The sequence below is a fragment of the Pseudorasbora parva genome, chromosome 13 (genome assembly GCF_024679245.1).
Source record: "Pseudorasbora parva isolate DD20220531a chromosome 13, ASM2467924v1, whole genome shotgun sequence".
In the NCBI taxonomy this organism is placed as follows: Eukaryota; Metazoa; Chordata; class Actinopteri; order Cypriniformes; family Gobionidae; genus Pseudorasbora; species Pseudorasbora parva.
Window position 1 is genome coordinate 34653901 of NC_090184.1, and position 23946 is coordinate 34677846.

General features: G+C 36.6%; 1 protein-coding gene across 2 annotated transcripts in view; it reads right to left on the reverse strand.

The window, feature by feature from the left end:
- elavl4 (ELAV like neuron-specific RNA binding protein 4) overlaps positions 1 to 23946 on the reverse strand; it is a 91551-nt gene that overhangs the window by 17734 nt on the left and 49871 nt on the right. For both annotated transcript variants that reach the window (XM_067414128.1, XM_067414127.1), the window contains exons 5-6: positions 14736 to 14839; positions 195 to 348 (exon numbers count right to left, since the gene is read on the reverse strand). In XM_067414128.1, the coding sequence (XP_067270229.1) occupies positions 195 to 348; positions 14736 to 14839 (258 nt within the window). The remainder of the gene's footprint in view (positions 1 to 194; positions 349 to 14735; positions 14840 to 23946) is intronic.

The window sequence follows — 23946 nt, forward strand, 5'->3', positions numbered from 1 at the left end:
TTTTAATATAGATCCAAAAAAATTACTCGTATTAATGCAGAATTCGTTATATTTTAGCTTTATTGTCTCTAAATGTATTCAAGAGGCTACAATAAACTGAACTCTTATGTACACTGTGAGAGTGTTTCGTGTGAAATGAGAGGTTATCTCTTTTTGTATGCTACAGGGTGAGAGAAAAGCGGTCCCACTGATACCTGTGACCTGGTCGACGAGAATGCGGGAGGTGATTATCCGTCCGTACTGAGAGAAGAGCTGTTCCAGCTCCTTCTGGGTCATGGTCTTGGGCAGTCCACTCACGTACAGATTGGCGTCACGGATAGAAGCCGAGCTGGGCCGTGCATACGACACCTGTAAGACAAAACAGACTTTGAGAATTCATTGCAATTATGAAACTACAGTGTTTTATGTGGTCATTCAAACTTTTATTCCATATGGGCTTGTTGAACATTTAATTTCACATTTACTTATGGAGGATATTTATTCAGGCAATTTTCAGCCAACATCTTGCATTGGCAATATGCAGCATTCAGATGGCAGAGGTCATCTCCACACCTGTTCCGTCTCACACGGTTTTGGTGGTCTGTATTCTTGCATTGACCTGTAGCGGCTTACAGACTTCAGAAAGGCAATGCCCCAAAATCCTCCACTTAAGAACAAAGGAGAATCCCTTTGACTTATTATAATATTTTGAAAAGAACAACTTGCTGCAAGGGATTCTCTATGATCCATGCTTCACAGATAAGAGATATACACATGACATCTAAAGAGCTTTGCAAATGTTCTCAAAGGAGGAATGAAAATATAAATTCAGTATTAATGTGCTACACCTTTAACACGTTTCTGAAGAGAAACAATGTACCCAAGAAATACAACCAAGTTCATGAACCCTGTAAATTACAGGCATAATTGTGGTCTATTTTGAAAGAAGTGATGGAGTTAGAGGGAATAGAAGTCATAAATAACTTAAAAGAAATTGCATATTTTTTACACCCTTTTTTATTGGAGTTTAATGTAAAAAAGACTGTCTGCAGTTATATAGGCCCATTTGCAACAAACTGCAATGCACCGTGTATTCTGACACCTTTAAATCAGAGCCAGCATTACCTTCTTTAGCAATTTGTGCTACAGTAGCTCGTCTGTTTGATTGGACCACACAGGTCAGCCTTCACTCCCCACGTGCATCAATGAGCCTTGGCCGCCCATGACCCTGTCACCGGTTCTCCACTGTTCCTCCCTTGGACACTTTTGATAGATACTGACCACTGCAGACCGGGAACACTCCACAAGAGCTGCAGTTTTGGAGATGCTCAGACCCAGTCGTCTAGCCATCACAATTTGGCCCTTTTCAAACTCGCTCAAATTCTTACACTTGCCTGTTTTTCCTGCTTCTAACTCATCAACTTTTCAGATAAAAATGTCCACTTGCTACCTAATATATTCCACCCACCAACAGGTGCCAAGATGAAAAGATAATCAGTGTTATTCACTTCACCTCTATGTGGTCATAATCAGTCATAATCCTGATCAGTTTATATATATATATATATATATATATATATATATATATATATATATATATATATATATATATATATAATTTTTATTTATTATTTTTTTATTTATTATTATTTATGAGGATGGCTCTTAGTCTTTAAAATAAACAGAATTAACAAGTAGCCAAGTAAATAAAAAATATTTAAGCATGGATGCAATTACACATAATTTGACAGTTAAAGCTGCTTACTTGTACAGATTGACTCGTTTAAGAATAAGGTTCATAAACCTCACTTAGAGCACACAGCAGTAAATGATAAAGGCTAATTTGTTTTCAGAAAACACACATGATGGAAGAGCTTGTGTGTGTGTGAGAGAGAGAAGGCTGGCTGTCATCTGTGCTGAATAACACTTTGGAACCTTCTGTTTGTGCCTAGAGTGAGAGCCAAGCCATCTATAGCTCTTTCACCCTCGCATTCCTCACACACACACTAATATCAGCGCGCTGCGCTTACTAGCACCTTGGACAGCGCTCTTTCCTCCATACTCCCTCCATCTATCGCTCACACACTCACATGGCATGTTCTCACCTCTCTCGACTTGTCAAACTCGGCAGCACCTTGGACAGAGTCTGTCACACTCTAAGACACACAGTACTTGTTTTCAACTTCACATACCAGTCTCTTTTTCTGACTCACATGAAACAGTTTTCACCCATTGCACTTTCTCAATCAAATCAAGGCATTGGCAAATTTGATATACCATAATGTCATTAAACTTGCACAACCCCCCCCCCCCCCCCCCCCCCCCCAAAAAAAAAAAAAAATGGGTAATTAGACATTTTTTAAATAATCCTTGTGGGGAAACTTTAGTGCTGTGTCTCATCCTAAGAATTATTTTTAAGGATAGTTCATCCAAAAATTATTTACTTACCCACATGTCTTTTCAAACTCATATTACTTTCTTCTGTTCGACAGAATACCATTGTCTATATATTACTGCTTTCATACAAATATAATTACAAGTGATTCATTGAAAAGATCCTCGTCAAAAGAATGATTCTACCATTTCTACCTTTTTGATAAACTCTTATAAGCATAAGATTTTAGTACACAATTACTTAAATCTAGATTATTTCGTGACATAAAGCTGTTGTATATCTTTAGAACATTTGAAATATTTTTTTGATTTATTTTTTGAATAGTATTTGATTTATTCGGCATTGGTAAATTGCTGATTTAAATACATGTATTTCATGTACTGATATCTTCCCAAATTTAAAATGAGAATCATTTATAAATCAGTTTTCAACAAAAAGAGATCCTTTAAGGTCCCTCAGCAATAGTCCTCCAAAATAAACCCTTATAAATTAACGTTTGAAAGCAACAAAATTCATACCGCCATAAATATTAGTATTTATTTTTATTATTATTTTTGGCCCACTTTATATTAAGTGGCCTTAACTACTATGTACTAAGATTTTAAATAATCATTTGACTACAATGCACTTATTGTGTACATACATGTTTGACATTGTGCTTAAAGGGGTACTTCAGCGCTAGGAAGATGAATCTGTATTTAAACTGGGTCATCAATGTAGTAGAAATTTGAAATTATTTTTGAATTTGGTGCCTTCTAGACTGAGAAAAGACAGAAAATGTATTTTTGTCTCATGGGGATGAAAGACTACAATTCACAGAATGCTTCACTGCCCTGTTAGGCCATTCCCAAAGCCACCTAAGTTACTGGATTACTGTGACTGAGTTGAAGACACTACAATTAAAACCTGAACGTGTCTGTTAAATATAATGAGTGAGTCACCGCGCGAGTATCACAGCACTGATCACTAACTGCAGGAGTGATGACAGCTGAGGTAATCGCGACTACACTCGCGGCATACATTCACAACGCAAGTTCAGTCTGGCGCTTTTCAGTTCATGCCTTTGCAAGCTTAACTTTCATAGAAATTAATTTGAGAAGTTAAAACACTTACATTGCTCACCATAGCTCCGTTTAAATGAGTGCCTGCAACTGCCTGCTGAGCTCTCCCTGCGAGCTGAGTGTAACCCATGAGTGTAACCCATCCCCCATGCGTGAGTTCAAAACATGCGGAAATGGCTCCCTCCGCTGGCTGTAGTCTTTAGCCTTATTCCAAACATTCCTCCTATGATGCATATATCGTCAATTTGCATCATAGGAGGAATTTTTCCAGAAATAAAATGCATAAATCTCTTGTCTCAGGGGGATATAAGGAGGGAAAGCACAATCATTTGATTATACTTCAGGGTTTCTACTGATACAAAGCCATATGCTAATCGCTGAAGTAACCCTTTAATTTTTTTAATGACCTGCATGTAATTACATCTGTAATTAATTTGTGTAGTTACATTTATAATCACACACTGTTGACACTTCCCTTACACCTAACCCTACCTATAAACCAATACCCACACCACCACACCTGTCCTTAACTTTGCCCGTATCCCACCTCAATATCAGCAAAAGTGTTTTACATATGTACAATTTACAATATGAACACAATAAGTACATTGTACTTATTTTTTTGATGTAAGTAGGCTACACAGTTAAAGGATTAGTTCACTTCAAAATGAAAATGTCCTGATATTCCAAGATGTTCATGTCATTCTTTCTTTAGTCGAAACGAAATTAAGTTTTTTGAGGAAAACATTCCAGGATTTTTCTTCACATAGTGGTTTTCAATTGCAATCAACTGGTTGAAGGTCCAAACACATGCAGTTTCAAAGCGCTTTGAATGACTTCAGAGGCTCTGCGATCCCAGACGAGGAATAGGGTCTTATCGAGCAAAACGATCGGTCATTTAAAAAAATGAAATAAGAATATATATACTTTTTAACCTAAATTGCTCATCTTGCACTGCTCTGCGACTTGCCAGTGATTGCGCAATCACATTGAAAACATCACACTAGACGAAAATGACCAATAGTTTTGCCCGAAAAGACCCCATTCCTCGTCTGGGATCTCACAGAGCCTTTGAAGCCATTCGAAGCGCTTTGGAACTGCATTGATTTGGACCTTCAACCAGTGGGGACCTTTTTTAAATTATTATTATTATTTATTTTAAATTAAATATTTTTATTTTGCAACACAACAGTGTTATTGCAGTGTTATTTTTAACTTTATTGTTTAGTCCTATTGAATGGAGAGAAAAATTATTTTCCTTTGCTTTTTTTGTCCTTAGCTTGGCATGCCTAAATATACGTATACCTCCCAAGTTATATGGATTCTTTTATGATACTTTTTTAAATCTTCAATTAAACTGTATTGGAAAGAACGATGAGCTTTTTTTTCCCAAATGCCTCATTTTGTGTTTCACAAAAGAAATCAAGTCATAAGGGTTGAATCGAAATGCGGGTGAGAAAATTGACAACATTTTCATGTTTAGGTAAACACATCCATTAACAGATTGAATTTTCTTGTCTAGTTTTTGTCTGTCTTTGCTCTTTCCCGCTACAGCAGTTCAGTTTTAATTCAAGATGGGGAGATGTTTCTATCTCCCTGCCCTTTTAATGCTCACGTCAATTTAATCTGTTCCCATTAATGGTTGAAGCAGCCTTTCCATCTCATATTTTCATTAGTTCTGACATTTGGGCAGCAGAGCCATCACAGGCTGTTACACTGCTACAAATGCTGAGCTAAACATGCTAAACACTCCGCTGTAATCTCCTCAAATCCACTTAAATGGAGAAGGCAAAAGGCATGGAACCCTGGCAGGCGCTTCCCTCTCCTCTCTTCCCTTCTTTTCTTCTCTTTTCCTCTTTTTTTTGTTTTTTTTTTTGCCCTGTCAAGCAGCTCCAGATGTCAGATCTATCAACACCCTGTCTGCTGTGAGGAGTGTGTGCGAGAGTGTGTGTGTGTGTGTGTACACGTATCTCACAGCACAAGGCTACGCTCTTCTCGCCCTCAGTGGGATTTCTCCCATCACACCTCGACAGGAAGGCAAAGCCGGAGTTTTGCTGAGAAACGGAGAAGTGTCATGGAGAAGTGTGTGTGTGTAGCAAAATGATGAGGGTGTGGAAGTTGTGACTGGATTGAAACGCTCACTTTCATTTTTTATTTTATTTTTTGCCGGTGAAACACAGCTCTGTTGATCTGTTTTCATGGACTTCCTGCATGTGCTCGAGCAACAGCATGTCCCTGAACCTGACACCGGCATCTTGCGAAAGAGTATAAACTAATCATAAACCACCACAGATATATTTACTCACTTCCTTTTTCTCGTCTAAACAGCCTCTTGTAAACATATACATCATCAGCTTATTTCAGCAGGAGGGCCCTCATAAACTGCATTTTTCTTGCTCCACTGAAAAGAGCAGAGAACCGCACTTCGGATAATTACCCTCCTTCTTTTTTTACGCCTTTTTTTTGCTCATCCACTCTTAGACACAGCTGTCTTTTGCTATTAGATGGTCTGTCTTCATCCCGGCTCGATGGGGGCTTTATGAGAAAGATGACCTTGGAACACATTTATTAGAAGTTATGAGACGGAGGATTTCACCTCTCTCTTGTCATATTACAGCAGGAGAGCATCTTTCGAGAGGGTTGGTGCTGGTCTGAATGAGAGGTTTCATGGAGTGCAGAGAAAAAAGCGGCCGAGAGGGGAGGGCCGAGAGCGCGAGATGTGCAGAAGAGAGATCACATGGAAGAGATAAAGACATTGGCTTCTCTGACCCACGCTGAGATGGACGGATGGATGAAGAGAGAGAGAATATGGAGATAAGAAGATCTAGATGATTAACAAAGAACACGGATTGGACTGTCAACATCCAGGCACGGCACGATGAAGCGATACGCAATCAAAGCTCTTCCATGTAAATCACAGTTTTTGTCCTTACCAGCTGCGACCACAAGAAACAACAGCACTTTTTTTTACGGTTGCTTGGTTTCTATTTCTGTAGCCTCGCTCAGGGCCCAAAGACTTTAACCCACTCAATGCAACATAGTCTGCTGATATAAAAATATGTATGGCTGGCATTAAAAGCACATCATTTCTGATCATCTGCAATAGTTTCTTTTTTATAGAGGTAAAAAGGAAGAAAAACGCAGATCTATCCATTTACATGAGCGAATATTCAGAATGTGCTTATTCAGAGACGATCATTGACAGTAAGTAGGTGGAGAAATCAGAGCTGGTGCCAAATCTTCATGCATCAAACTACTGAAGTTAATTTATATTTGAGTGTGTATTCTGCTCATTTAAAGGATGAAGTTATTGCATAAAATTAGATATGTTCATTTGTGCTCATAAACTGAGTGGGAGGAAAAGCGAATACACTGCAGTGATTTTAGGAGAGCAACTTTTTTTTGTAGAGGAACGGGTAATCAACAACTGTTTCACATTTTCAAATGTATAATGTATAGTTTATTTTCAATACCTTGATCTTTATTTCTATTATCTTGATGTAAAACTTGTGACATTTCAGTTTTGACATTTCAAAGATGAAACTTTAAACTAGGTTGATATTGTATCTCATATCAAATCATCAGTGTGGATCATCAGTATTAGCTAATTAATATTCATGAGCTCAGCCTTCTTATGAAGCTCCACTCACTCATGATGGCACTTGGTTGCTCTGTCCAGTGCAAAATTGGTCCAAAATTCTTCCCCACAAAAGGATTTTTGCTTTCATTATGGACACGTTGCTTGTCGCTTTGCACTTGGTTAGGAAGTGTGTGAAATGGGAGCATCTTTGGTTATGTCAATTCCAGTATTCACGTTTGTGTGTGTACACAGGCAAAAAAAATCAGTCATGCATGAGATGTGCGTGTGAACAGCACAGTGCATGGTAGCATGCCTTTTGTTTGTGTATGTAGGCACGGTAAGTCATGGAAGACAACTCTTGCTTCATTACCCATGTGTCTGCTTTTGTTGGAGTGTGTATGGTGCTAGAGATGGAAATTCAACATATTTAGAAGTATGCTCAGCAAAATCATTCCTGCAGGTTATGACAACTCCCCAACAGTGTTACATTAAATTGTACCCTTAGGCTAAATCTCGATGCTCACATCAGTGTTTCAAATCTCAAAACATAATACAATAATACTAAACTTAATACCAGTCTTACATAATATTATGTTATAAAAATATGTATAATATGTGTAATAAAATAATATTAATGTTAAATATGCCAATAAATATGTGTGTGTGTGTGTGTGTGTGTGTATATATATATATATATATATATATATATATATATATATATATATATATATATATATATATATATATATATACACTGACTTTATAAGTTTAACTTTAAGTATATACTTTTTATATCTACTTTACAAGCCTGCATTATTTGATCAAAAATACAGATTTTTTTATATTGTGATGTATTATTGCAATTTAAAATATTTGGTTTTCAATTTATTATACTTAAAATTATCATTTATTTCTGTGATGCAAAGCTGAATTTTCAGGATCGTTACTCCAGTCTTCAGTGTCACGTGACATCCAGTCTCTCACATGATCCTTCAGAAATCATTCTAATATTCTGATTTATTATGAGTGTTGGAAACAGATCTGCTGCCTAATATATTTGATGAACATAAGGGTCAAAAGAACTGCATTTATTCAAAATAAAAACATATTTTCAAATAATATAAATCTCCTTTCCTATCAATTTTTATCAATTTAACGCATCCTTTCTGAATAAAATTATTGATTTATTTAAAAAAATAAAATAAATACTGACCCCAAATGACTGACCAGTAGTGTATATTGTTGTTATAAAAGATTTCTATTTAAAACATTTGCTACTTTTTTTCTTCTTTTTATACTTTTTATTCATCAAAGTATTATAAGAAAGTATCACAGGTTATGAAAAAATATTATGCAGCAGAACTGTTTCCAACTTTGAAAATGAATCATCATATTAGAATGATTTCTGAAGGATCATGTGACACTGAAGACTGGAGGAATGATCCTGAAAATTCAGCTTTGCATCACATAAATAAATGATCATTTAAAGTTTAATACATTGAAAACAAATTATTTTAAATTGTAATAATATATCACAATATTGCATTTTTTCTGTATTTTTGATCAAATAAATGCAGGCTTGATGAGCAGAAGAAACTTCTTTCAAAAACATTACAAATAGTAATGTGTCCAAACTTTTGGCCTGTACTGTGTGTAATATAATATACATTGCATGTAGAGAAGTCTCTTATGTACGGTGGCCCAGTAGTGCACAACACAAAGACATTTAAAAAGCAAACATAAGTACACAACACAACACAATGAAATCAAGCCAAAACCATAGACTGTAAAAAAATATGGACATAGTGTCCGTGACGTCACCAATAGGATTCCGATAAGCCGTTCTGAAGCTTATAGTAGCGGCGAGCTGGGCGGTGCCATCTTATGAGCGCGTCATCTCGTGTCACTCCCGGATAACAGAAAATGGGCAAAAAGGCGGGATGTGCGTGGAGCTGAGGTGACGCAATGACTATAGACGGCGGATAAATGGCTATCCACCTGTAAACACGCCCTTAATTATGCAGAACTTTAAGGCTTTATATAATGTAAACGAATGAGTTATAAAAAAATTCACCCCCCTCACAGTTGTCATGAAGATCAAAATTAGCCGTATAGGCCAAAACCACAATTTGTACCAGGCTGTAAACATGTTTTTTTCTCCTGGAAAGTTGAGAATTTTAACATGGGGCTCAATGAGATTCTGCTCCCTTCTGGAGCCTGTCCCTAGTGGCCAGTTGAGGAATTGCAGTTTACATTACTTCCGTATTAGCTTCAAGAGAGATTGCGGGAGGTTGCCGATTGGCAAAACACAAAGGAAATCAAAGGAAACACAGATCACTAGAGGGCACTAGGAGCACGGTAAAGTTACTTTTTCTTCCCATTGTTCTGTAGATTCGGCAGTCTTACAAAGATATCAATACTACGCTCAGTTTAGGTGTATGTAACAATTGTATATCGACATGAAATATTAATTCAAATTCACCTAAAGTTACATGCATAATAGCTGCATTTTTATGAGAATGCTTTGACTTGCTCCCACGGTGAATAATGCCTAAGGGAACGTCTGCCAATTCTAGCATGTGGTTGAAACTTATAATTTGTACTAATAAAAATTACTTTTTTTATAACATAATAAAAAAAGACAAATTCCAAAGTTGTGTTGTGCACTACTGAGTCAGTCTTAACAATACAATCAAGCTTTGAAATTTAAACATGTCGGTTTTTAAATGTTTACATTTGTTTAAAAATGTTTTAATTAATACAAATTATACGTTTCAATCACATGGTAGAACTGGTTCCCTTGGGCGTCATGCGCCGTGGTAGCGAGTCAAAGCATTCTATGTGCAGTTTAATGCATGTAGGTGGTTTTGAATTAATATTTCATGTTGATGTACAGTGGTTACATACAGTTAAAACTGGTATTGTTATCTTTGTAAGACTGCAGACTCTAGAACAGTGGCAAGGAAAAGTAACTCCCCCTACTCCATGCTCCTAGTGCCCCCTAGCGGTCGGGAGTTTTTCCATTGTTTTGTAGCTTGATTTCGTTGTGTTGTGGCTTGATTTTGCTGTGTTATAGCTTGATTTCGTTGTGTTGTGGCTTGATTTTGCTGTGTTATAGCTTGATTTCGTTGTGTTGTGGCTTGATTTTGCTGTGTTGTGGCTTGATTTCGTTGTGTTGTGGCTTGATTTTGTAGTGTTGTGGCTTGATTTTGCTCTGTTATGGCTTGATCTCCTGGTGTTGTGGCTTGATTTCTTTGTGGTGAACTTGTTTGCTTTTTAAATTTTGTTGTGTTGTGCACTACTGGGCCACCGTACCTGCTCACCAAGGCTGCATTTATTTAAATAAAAATAAACAGTAATATTGTGAAATATTATTAAAATGTAAAATAACTTTTCTATTTTAATATATTTAAAAAATGTCATTTATTTCTGTGATGTAAAGCTGAATTTTCAGCATCATTACTCCAGTGTCACATGATCCTTTGGAAATCATTCTAATATGATGATTTGCTGCTCAAGAAACATTTGTGATATTATCAGTGTTGGAAATATTTTTTTCATTTCAATATTTTTTCATTCACAAAACATTTTTTTCTAGGATTCTTGATTAATTGAAAGTTAAAAAAAACAGCATTTATTTTAAATGGATCACTTTTGATCAGTTTATTGCATCCTTGCTGTATACATTTATTAATTTATTTAAGTTCTTTTCACAAAAAAAATAAATAAAAAATTCTAGTGTTAATTTGAGTGTTATCGGGCATATCATACTTTTATTTGGTTATTAATCCATCTAGAGTAATCAATTCGTCCGGTCCTGGCACTTAGGCCTATGCGACGAGATGGCAGGCGAGAAAGATTTACGTTCGCTTTTACAAAGACACACTGTGCAAGCACCCCAACGTCTGTAATCCTCATGAAAACAATGTATTTAAGCTTTAAATAAATTAGAGATAGTTCAGTTAGATATTTATTTATTTATTTATTTTGTTTGTTATTGAAAATACATTTTTTGTGATTATTTTGCGGTGAAATGGCAAATTATGAAGGATCGCAAAAAAATGCGACATTTTTTTGATTTTGCATTGTATTCAGCGATTGCGGAATCGCGAAAAACTGGAGGGACTCACTGATATATATATTAAAGCAATATATATATATATATATATATATATATATATATATATATATATATATATATATATATATATATATATATATATATATAATTAATAATATATTAAATCATATTTTATATTTTAAATCTATTTAATCTTTAAAAAGCTATTTTTATGTAACATTAAAGCAATATCCCAAAAGCTTATATAAAATGGTGGCAAACATGCTGTGAATCTTCAACAGTAAATAATTATATACTGAAGTCACACAATTCTCATTTCTTAATGTGATTCATGTAAGGTTAAGTTCACATAAAATGTTGGTTTAGTTTGAGTCAGCGATGAATGACAGCTATTATGCCCTGCAATTCAGTGAGTCAGATGTTAATACAGTAACTGCTGTGATGGATTGGATGGATAAATTATTTGTAACTCATAACTTGGGAGTTTTTGACTGATTTCACAGTACAAAGTAGCCATGAACTAAAGCTGTTTTTTTTTGTGTGTTGTGATTTTTTTTCTTTCAGGATTATGATCTAAAATGGGGTATGGTAGACCAGCTCAAGAATCACTTGATCACAGCCATATGATGGGGGGAAAAGGCTGGTGTGTTTGGCCAGTAAGTGCAGTGTTTTAACAGTGTGTTTATGTATGTGTGTACCGCTCCTTGGAAGTGTGTTTTGTTACTGAGAGAAGTGCCGCATGGCAGGAAGCTGTGATGATCGGCAAATACACACAGAGTGAGTCATTCTGTCTCTGATGGATTCTTAGCTGATGCTGAAACCAGTACTAGAAACACTGCCGGCCAACACATACACATGCTGCCACTCTGGAAAACGCCCATGTTTGCGAGCATTGTGCTCTTTCAAAAACAGCCCTGACAAGTCTTTTCTTTCTCCTCTCTCTTTTTTCTTTCTCTCGCTCCTACACTCAAATGCACAAACACACACACACACGTTCTTTTGCTGTTATGTTAAGAGGTACTGAGCCGCGCAGACTGAGCCGTGTTTTCATAAGCAGGCGAAATCCAATCTGATTAGATTAGGGCGGATGTAAGTGAGAGGTCTGGGATTATAGGCCAGATGAAAACACACACACAGCCAGATTATGCCGTAAGCAGAAGTCAGAATTTACTGATAAAACCAGCTGCTGCTTCTAAATTAAGCACTGTTGAGGAAAATGGAAGCCATCAGATTGTGGAGGATCTATTTTGTTCCATAATTTAATTTAATGTTAGAATGAGTGGAATAGAAAAGAATACAGGAGCAGGGTAAAACGTAACAAATCATAAGAGAATAATAGAATATCAAAACAGGACATGATCAGAGCAAAAAATATAATAAAAAATTAGACAACAGCATAGAATATGACAAGAGAATGGAATATAACAGAACAATGATAGAGCAACAAAAATGAACAGAATATAAAACGACAGATCAGAACTAAATAGAATAGAATTTTACAAATCAGAAGAAAATCAAACAATTTTAATGGATTTTATCAGAACAACAAAGAATGAAATATGGCATGTATAGGCATACATTAAAATACTGATGAAACATGATAGAACAGAATAGAATAAAACCGTTTTTCTACGGTGGAATCCAGACACATTTTAGATGTCTATTTAGCATGTCCACATTATTCTATTATACATGCTATTTCCCTCTTTTTGTGTGACTTCATGATTTGACATTTGGAGATTCATTTACATATCAATTACACTATTTTTCCCTTTTCTTCCTTCACTTGCTTTCCTGTTTCCTTCTGCATCTTAATGAGTCAGATTTGCCCTCCTCTCTCTTTGTGCTGCCGCGCCTCAGCCCAGCACGAGCCAGTGTACGCCACATGTTCTAATCACTGCAGCTCCACTGGCACAAACGGTGACAGGAAACATTCAACGAATTGACTGGCGCAGACTTGAGAAATGGTGACTGGGAGAGCGCTTCCACCAAAATGAGATGTTGCTCTGTTACCGTCTGTGTTATCTGTTACGTTAAAATAGGTTCAATCCCAGGTGCGGGTGACCTGTTAACGGGGGAGGTACTGAGAGAAGCTTCTCAGCGCTGTGCCCTTGAGCGAGAGACACTGGCTCCAGGGGGGACCGCTCCTGCAATTAGTGTAATGTGGGTTGCTTTGGCGGAAAAGTGTTTGGTAAACAACAGGCAGGCAGTATCCTAACAACGTCAACCAGAACGCTGATCCCAACACAGAGTTCTACACATTAAGGTATGCATACAGATACACCGTAATACAGCTGTTTATGTTTTTTACATTAATCATTGAAAAATAATGTGATGATAAACATTTTAATTCCATGCGATTCATTAATTAGTATATTGTTTCATTCATTGTTTGCCGTTCATACACACTTGACATTTTTCATTAAATAATAATTCAACTTAATACATTTTTTATTATTATATGTACAGTACTATGCGAAAGTCTTACATTGAGGCCGTGGCTGTCTGAAGCTTGGTGCTGACACAACCGTCATAGTGACAACAGCCAATCATACTACTTTACTGTAGTTGCGTGAACGCAATTGGTGTCTGGCTAGGGTATTTGCATAGGTGATCTGATTGGCTGACTCCAAGTTAAAAAATGGCAGTGATTTGTTAATGGAACCAACAAATCAGTTCGGCAACACTTGGTGTCACTCATTCGAGAAGTGTTGACGCAGACGCCCCGTGTGAATGCAGCGTTAGGCATGTTAGTATTTGAACCCCCACAAAATAGTTTTAAAAGAATTTTACTGTAGTGTGTCAGTAGGAAATATCACTACACACTTTCAAACATTTTGCCATTCGTTGCAATAATCCAGCGAGATTTGTGTATGCACGAGGAGTCAGTATGCTCCACACAGAGATCTGATCTCACCATCATTGAGTCCATCTGGGATTACATGAAGAAACAGAAAAAAAACTGAGATTACATCCAGAAGAACTGCGGCAAGGTCTCCAAGATGCTTGAAGAAAACTACATGCAAAGCTACAGTACTGTGAAGAGTTTTAGGCTGGATAAAATGCTGTAAAGTGAGGATGCTTTCAAAAATATATAATGGATACATTTTATTTTTCAATGAACCTCTATTAACTAAATCAGATCAATATTTGGTGTGACCACCCATTGCGTTTAAAACAGCTTTTGTCTCAGGTACGCTTGCACATCATTTTTCATGTAGTTTGCAGGTAGGTTTCTTCAAGCGTATTGGAGACGTTGCCACAGTTCTTCTGGGTTTAGTCTGTCTCAGTTTTTTCTGTTTCTTCATGTAATTCCAGATGGACTCGATGATGGTGAGATCAGATCTCCATGTGGACTCCTTGTGCATGCAAAAATCTTGCTGGATTACCACAATTAATGGCAAAAGGAATGTTTGGAAATGTAAACCGATATTTCCTACTGTCACACTACAGCAAAAGATATAAATAACTGGCTTAAAACTATTTTTTTGTGTGTGTGTGTGATAATGCTAATGTGCCTCTAGTCTCTCAGACTTTTGCATAGCACTGTGTAGTATAGGATAGATAGATGATTATAAACAGGCACCTTTTTCAAATGTCTGGCATTTATGGTTTCTTTTAGTGAGTGTTGTCTCGTACCTTAATAGTTTTGGTCTGAAGTCTGAGACCATTTAACGTGTTGATGGCTTTCTCTGCATCTTTTGGGTCAATGTAGTTGACGAAACCATAGCCAAGACTCTGCCCTGTAGTGAAGGAAAGAGACGGAAGAAAAAAAGACTTATTTTAGTTTAAAACGTTTCATTGTGTTTAGAAAGACATACAACTGTGAAAGCATTTCTTTTAACTCTCCTTCCTTTGAAAGCCAATCACTTGTCCTTAGTTACCAACCCTAAAAACATCTTTAAAACCACTTAAAAGCATTCATCACAAAAACTGCATACATTATGAGATAGATGACATTAACAGTTAATGATATATGTAGCATTAGCCTGACTAGCGGTGACTAGTTTGAGTTTGTTTAGATAGCGTAAATTAAGCGAAAGCTTCCGCTGGAAACCTCTGACAGAGTCTTTGGTGGAATTATTTTGATTTAACCTCTTCTAACCGTCTGCTGCTCCTCTGAAGGCGAGGCAGACATCAGCTGCTATTTGACTTAAACAGAAACCCTGCAGCTAAAGGCTTGTGTGGTACTGCTTTTTTCCTCCTTTTTCCTTTTCGTACTTTAAAGATCTCGCCACACAAGTGCAGTGGAACTCGAGAACAGCGCTGTACTTATCCTCATTAATGGAAACAGACAGCGCTAAACCCACAGTGTACACACAAAGTGAATCATAAATGCGAAAGAGTGCTACACCCTGCGCCAAACAAACACCAGCTAAAGCGCATGGGGGGCGAGCGGGGAACTTCTTACTGCCCTCGCTTCAAACAGCATGCCTCGATCTTTTCTCTCTGGATTATGGAGGATTACCAATCCCTCTGTCATTCATTAAGATCCCGGCCAGAACCGAGAAACCGAGAAGAGGCGATACGGCACTATTCAAAGCCTGACACTGATGTTTCAAAGTTTCGTTAAATATAAATACTGTGATTCTAGGCAATATTTTTTTTGCTCAGGTGCTGCTCTTTCGTATCTTAGAGCAACCTGACAAGCTCGATACAGCTTCAATGGTCATGGTTATAAAGAAATAAAAAAAAATCCTTCTAACCCCAAACTTTTGGATAGTAGTATTTGTTTATGTAATATAGAATTTTATATTTATGTGACTGTAAATATTCTTGACATGTGTTGTGCCAAGCTCTAAAAGTAAAAGTGTGTGTGTGTGTGTGTGTGTGTGTGTATGTGTGTTCAGTTAAACCCTATGTTATGGGGAAAAAAATGTCCCCAATATCCAAAATCCTTGATCTTTTAGGGAATTGTTTTGGTCCCCATGATGGAACAAGCTTATAAATCATACAGATTTTTTAAAACTTTTAATGAAAATGTAAGCATGCAGAAAGTTTTCTGCGGTGGGTAGGTTTAGGGGTAGGATTAACAGGATAGTGTAAAGGGATAGAATATACAGTTTGTACAGTATAAAAACCGAGAGTCCTCACAAAGATAATAACCAAGATGTATGTGTGTGTGTGTGTGAGAGAGAATATAGAAATGGAAATGTTAGTGTAAATGAAGTGTGTTTCCACACCGTGTTTTCAAACACCGTTTGTTTCATGTTTGTTTTTGTTTGTGTGTTTCATGCAGAACTTCAGCTCTGGATAATGATACATTCGGAGAACGCACTTGAGAAAAGAAAGAAACTGAATGCCTAACCTCTCCATTTGTCTTTCTCTGTCTACACAATGTCAGCTGTGTTCCTTGCTCTTTTTGTGGCCTAGAGCATTTGGCCCCGCGTTGGCATGCCCCGTAATGCCATTTTAATTTTGTGTATGTGCGTGTGGGTGGATGCATGTGTTTGCATGATTGTGTGTTTGAGCGTACAATAATGGGTTCATAAAACAATCTGTTTTGTAATGCCCCTTTGCCTGATGGCATTTCCATAACATCGCTAGAAGTTATTCTTGCCTCCTTTGGAGTTCTTGCCTGAGGATAAGGTGAGGCCGACCAAGGCCACTGCTTTAGTCAAAACGGTTTTCTCCAATTTATATAACACAGACACAAAACACACATCCGTTCTCCATCACGCAGTGGTGCGACAGTGGAGATCTCGGTCGGGGACTAGAACCAGGCTGTTTGCTAAGAAAAAAGCACTAGCGCACACACCTACATACACTTGGGTTACGAAGATTGTTGTGGTACTGAGTCATATTCTTAATATAAGAAAATGAAAAGAAGAACCCCTTACTGAGTTAATTAATTATTAATTTAAGTGCATAATTTCATTATTAGTCTTTGTAGTCTATGACAATACAAAGAATAAATTCATCCTGCTTTAAAGAAAGGAGGCTGCGAGTTGTTTTGACAATCTCTAAGGGCCTTTTTTTGGCAAGGCAATTATTTAGCTAATTTAATTTCCCCACGAACAGACACATTAACAGAACCTTAAACTGATCTCTATTAAATATCTCATATCTCATCTGTGCTCTCTAACAAACTGCAGAGGCACAACCTCAAAGAAAACGTAATATTACAGACATGTATGCACGCATATAGCCATGTCATGAAACAAACTCACTCTAGAAACACAACTCAACTGCACCTGCTTATGACATTCTAAGGATGGGAAGGGTGGTCGACTAGTTGTCCAATAACAGATTAGGGAGGTTGATTAGTTTATATACTCTTTTTAATATTTTAGTAGATACGCTTTAAACTCTGAAGGGAGGTTTTTAACATGCTAAAATAAGTGTCAGCACACTAAAACCGGAACTGAAAAGTTGCGTCTTCAAAATCTTAGAGAGCATTACTATGTTACTTTAACTCTTTCCCGGCCAAAAACTGAATTTTCCGGGTTTCCATGTTTCTGTGGAGAGGCTAGGGGGCGCTATTGCGCATCTTCTGAAAGAGTACAGAATCTCCTGATCAAAACACACGCAAGGAAGACGCAGTAAAACAAACTATCATACGTAAGCAGATGCATATGCAAAATAACATGATCATCCAACATTAAACATCATATAAATCAAAGCTATCTAATGTTACTGAATGAAATGTGGACCCAGGACGAGCTACAGGACTGTGAAGCATTAGGGGTGTTAATGGACTCGATCTCCTCAATCTGTGTTTGATCATCGTTCTGAATCTGATCTGGATGCAGATTTTGGCAAAAAATTTGATTTTCTTAGCTTTTTGTTCAAAATGTTGTTGTTCTTTTAATGAAACTTACCCATATTTAATTTTTGATAAAAAAGGAATGCATGAAGCTAGAATTAAACTTTTTTTTTTTTAAAGAAGAGGGTCAGGGTCCCTTTCGTTTGATACATTGCATGCTCAAATATTCATAAAAAGCTATTAAATTTAGGTGAAAAATCCTGTTGGTGGCTGGCAACTTTTTTTAAACACTGGCAGGGAATGAGTTAAAAGGATCTTTGTTAAGTGTATTGTACACGTGTTGCATGTAGTTACTATAGTAATAACAAAATTATGCATAATTACACACAGATAACCCTAAACCAAACCTTCACCCTAACCCTACAGTAAGTACATGTAGTTAATTATTATTACTCAATACTTCAATGTATAATTACACTGTAACACAGACACCTTATAAAAAAATTGTAACCAAACCTTTGTTCTACTCTTTAATGCGAATGTTTACTTGAAATGTGATTTAGACATTTAAAGATGCATTTGGGTATAACTGAAACAGATTTTTTTTTACACACGTTTTATGACAGTTTCAGACAAGAAATTCAATTTAAAGTTTACTTTAATATCTCCAGAGCAGTTTTTGGTTGTGTTGATTATCTAGTGTAATAGTAACGTTATAATTTAAGCCTGATTTTTTAAAATTAATATATATTTTTTAAATACCATATTAGAAGCCTATTTCCTCTAGTTAGCGAGTTGGCTGAGAGAGAATTCCTTTCATATGTAAGCAAAATTGACATCATAACTGAAATAACACCATTATAAATCAGAATTTATAAAACATTTCATTTGAATAGAGAGCTTGTGAATCAGAATCAAATCAAATCAGGGAATCTGACCTAATATTTAGTTTGTTTAATATCTTTTGAAGCTCTATGTTTGTACATTCATCTGCTATTTTTGAAATGTCAGTCTATGAACAGACTGAACATCTATGGCCATTGTGTTTTTCAGCATTCTGGGCCATGATCATTGTTTTCAAGACAGTGTGTCAAGTTAAAAATAGTTCAACCTAAAATGTGTCTTGAGACCCCCTGCATTCTGTTCCATTCTGTCTTTTTTGTAGCTATGTTTTTGAACACACAAAGCACGCCGGGCGGAGTCTGGTGGACCCAATTATATAGGGCTTCAGTAAAACCGAATAGTTGTTCTGACAACCCATGTATTTTTGCACATCCTTAAACACACACACACACATAAAAAAAAAAAATGATACAGGATACCCATACATGAGTATATATATAGGCAAAAGAAACTGTATATTTGAACATACATATGTGTTATATACACCTACACACAGAATATAAAATTCTGTTCACACAACCATATCATATACCCACGCAGAGACAGCACATGAATACAAAGCACACAAACACAATCTCTTCAGCACAGCCAGGGTTACCTACAATGGACAGCAGCGTAGGTACCGGAGAGAGGGTTACAGTCAGGTCTGCCTCATGAATTTATTATTGAGGGAAGTAAGAATCACAGAGAATGTTTCATGACAAAGCCAGCGCTCTGCAATCTGCGTCATACCTGTTCTGTGAATGTTTCATGTCATGTTTGATCTACAGGAGTGTGATTATATTGTGTGTTGTTCTGTCATAAGCATTCAGGGCCGAGTTCACTGTTTACATGACATCAAATAGAATATTCTCTTTCTTCTGGTGTAACATGAGATGATCGATATACATAAACTGTATAAAATGTGAAACTGCAAAAAGATGATTGAGGATTTTGACAGAGCCCGTTAGAAATGTGCAATAAACATCAAATGCCACAGCAAAAGAGAATTACCTCTATGCTATTTAATTAGTATAATGGTTACATTAACTTATATGTTTTAATTGTCAATTAAAATTGAAACTGAAATGATGCATTGCGTTTTTAATGAGCTTTTAATGAGTGCGGATCTCCATTTTTCCAGCACTTTCTGTTTCCCAGCAGGATAGACGTGCAGTCAAATTTGGAAACATTGGAAAGGCTTTTTCAAAGACAATGCTTAACACCAATTAAAAGGATATTTTTCACAAATAAACAGCTTATGACTATTAGTGTGTAGGCTCCTGATGGGTTTTTCATTGCGATGGGACACGGCTGAAGCTGGAGCGTAACAGTGATGTGCGAGAGCTTGGTGGAGACGGCGTGTGGGTAAAACAAAGAGTATAGGTTTGGCTGGTTAGCGTCCTTTGAATCCAAAAGCATCTTTCTCCTTTGGCAACAATTCAGCTAGCCATTCATATTTATTGAAATAAAACTTTGCCGGCAACATGCATTACCGTTCAAAAGTTTGGGGTCGGTAAGATTTTTTAGTGATTTTGAAAGAAGTCTCTTTTGCTCACAAAGGGCTCCGTTTGTTTTATCATGTACAAACAGTAATAAGGTGAAATATTATTACATCTTAAAAATAACTCTTTTCTTTAGTAACATGTTTTCAAAATATTTATTTTTGTGATGGCAAAGCAGAATTTCTGGCAGCACTTACGCCAGTCTTCAGTGTCATCCTTCAGAAATCCTAATATTTGGTGCTCAAGAAACATTTATTTGTATATATTTATATATGTGTGTATACATCTCATGATATTATAAGGTGTACATTTCTTTTTGGAGGCTCTTAGAAATATGAAATAATTGTCTGTTCTTGTTCAAAGTTCAGGATAAATGCTCAGTGCATGTTCTTGTGGTGCTGACAATCAATCAGGATTTTCATGATGTCATTTCCTGCAGATCCAGAGCCTCACAGTTGGCAAAAAAATGAAGTGGTGCCATGAAGAGCAAAGATGGCCAAATACAATCAGGTACTTCCAGGGGGTCCATCGCCAGACGAGTTATCTGCCATTGAGAGGAATGGGAATGCTAACGGATAACAGGTATTATAGACCCCCTGCTGTACGATTTTATAACTTTGGGTATATGTTTTTGATACAGAAAATATTATCCATAATATGCACAGCTATATAATGTTCTTGAGAGACGTGTGTTGTCATGTTTGTGAACCCACAGTGTGTACATGAAAAAGATTATTAGTGTAGCGATGTTACAACTAGAGTCACAAGGTCCCAAAGCCGCTGTCCTCTTTTCTCTCGTAAACACCATCTCTTTGATAGAGAGGATGAGGAAGGGCAGGCGTAAGCCTATATGGCTCTTCTTTAGCTCTTGAGAAACACGCTGAGTTAAATGGGAAGAATGAGATGTTTCTCTCTCCGTTAAATTGAGGCAGTTTGGAGTGAGAGGCTCCATTTGGAGGAGTCGTATTTGAACCATTACGCCTCTTACCTCAGCAGCAGGAGTCAGAGTATGTGAGATGATAAAATGAGTGTGTCCGGTGGGTGTCTTTCCTCTCTTTCTCTCTTACACACACACACATATACTTTTACTTCATGGTACATATCATTTACAATAACGCACTCTCTCTCTCACACACACACATTTCTTTGCGCTCAACATCATTTATCATCAAAGCTTAGCACATGAAAGATATATTTGACTGATTTTGGTTCTGCTGCTTGGCAGTGAGCTAAAAGTCTTCACACTGGATTCTCGCTAATTTCACCCTCTCTCTACATCAATTGTTGATACATAATTTAAAGGCCCAGTGCTTCCATTGATTGAAAATGAGATGAACATTGTAGCAAAACACAAAACTGCCTCCAGCTACACCCCCTCCCCACCACAAACCCTCCGGCAGCCATGTTGAGTCGACAGTTGCAGTTCCCTTAAGCCTGAATCATGTGGGAAAGCTGAAACTAGCATTCGTCTGGGAGAGAACAGCAGCACAGACGCAAGATGACAGTTCATCGAGCATCTGACGTTAACGCACCTTGATATCACAAAGCTCTCTGGCTACGAACAGAAAAATCTGTTTGGTCAGACTTAAATTTAGTCACATTTAAGATGTGGAAGGCAAAAAAAAAGCAAAAACGAAAATCCATTTCAATTTGTCAAAACAAACGTATCTCTGCTGCTAGCTTGCTTGACATTTTGCCCTTGTCGCTACAGCATCTTGGGACAGAAACATGTCTCTGCAGTAAAAGACATCTCAAAGACTTTTTTTTGTTTCATTTTATATGATATATAAATACAAAGCTGCATCACTGAGGTCATCATGACTTGTGTAATGCCAAAAGATGGATACATACAACTTCATGACTTCATTTTAATTAGCTTAGTGATCTTCCATCCAAAGAGACAAAAGCTGGCTGAAGTGTAATTAGATAATGTAAGGTGCAATGAGATAATCTCTATTCTTAATGCTGTTTATCGTTGCATCTAATAGCCTTAATTCGACCCATTTGTACATAAAACACTTAAGGGATGCCTAAGTGCTCTCTCCCAGACAAAAGCATCATTCTGATTGGATTTGCATTAGAGATTCATATTTCGCCTAAGAGGTTGTGTAAACCATTAGCTTACCTCACCTTTTTCCTGTTTCCTTGTGTACCTTCCTGTTGTGTATTTTACTGCGTGTTTTATAAGGGAAAGTAAATATTGCTTTTTTATATAAAAAAAAGGTAATTGAGAGATTTATTTAGACATAAATTGTTTTTTTAAATACAAATTTACATGGTATTTAAATCTTTCCCCGCCAAACATGGAATTTACATTATTTGTAAGAAAAACGCTTCCCGGCCAAAAACAGATTTTTCCGGGTTTCCGTATTTTCACTGTCAGATGCTAGGGGACGCTATTACGCATCTTCTGAACGTGCACAGAATCTCCTGATTAAAACACACGCAAGGAAGATGCAGTAAAACAAGCTATCATACGTAAGCAGATGCATATGCAAAATAACATGATCATCCAACATTAAACATCATATAAATCGAAACTTTCTAATGTTACTGAATGAAATGTGGACCCAGGACGAGCTAAAGGACTGTGAAGCATTAGGGGGGTTGATGGACTCGATATCCTCAATCTGTGTTTGATCATCGTTCTGAATCTGATCTGGATACTGTATTCACAAAAAATTTGACTTTCTCAGCTTTTTCTGTTTAAAATATTGTTTTTAATGAAATATATACCTATATTCAAGTGTTTATAATAAAGGAATGCATGAAGCTAAAATAAAACTTTTTTTATTTTTACGTGTTTTTTTTTTTTTTTTTGAAGAAAAGGGTCAGCTCTTTCTTTTGATATATTGCATGCTCAGATATTTATAAAACAAAATATTATCTATGTGCAATTACATTTTTGTGAAAGTGGTCAAAAACCCTGGTGGTGGCTGGCAACTTTTTTTGAAATGCTGCCGGGGAAAGAGTTAAAGTTGTAATCGGATTAATCTTTGACACAATAGCGTTGTTTGGGTTCGGTTAGATTTGATCAAAAAGCATGCATTTATTTTGTCAAAAATACAGTAAATGTGATATCATATTGTGATATACTCTATATACCAAGTTCTGTCATAAAACTCAAGATGGCTGATGGGTCCCTAACACAAACTGATGATATTTACATTGTTAACTACACAAGCTGGTTCATGTCACATCTGCAGCTAATGAGTTTGCTGCTCAATATTTAACTAGCTGGTTAGAGTAGCAGTAGTATACTTCCTCTGTTCCTCTGAAACCTACCACCTTCCCCAGCTCCACATGTATATATTTGCTACGGGTAATTCTATATATGTTATCTGTGCTGAAGCCTTACATGTTATCTGTGTCTTACATGCTCACAGCAGCGTATCAGTGTATGTATTGGCAGTAACAAGTCCTGCACTTGCTTGACAGCAGGAGCAATAACCTACAACAACAGCAATAATCAACAGCAGCAGCAATATCAGCAGCAGTGTAGCAAATCTATTCACCAAAACCATACAGTAACATAGTTAAATCCATTACCATGCAAAATCTTTTGAGAATTGTTCTGATAGAAATTATATTTTTTGTAATAAAATTTATAGCATTTTCACAATACTAGAGACAATAAACCACCAATAAATAAATAAATAAACAAAAAATAATAATAAAACACCATGCAAATGCAGTCCCTCACCCAACTAACAGGTTAAGTAAAGAATACTATACATTACAACTGGACCATATATGT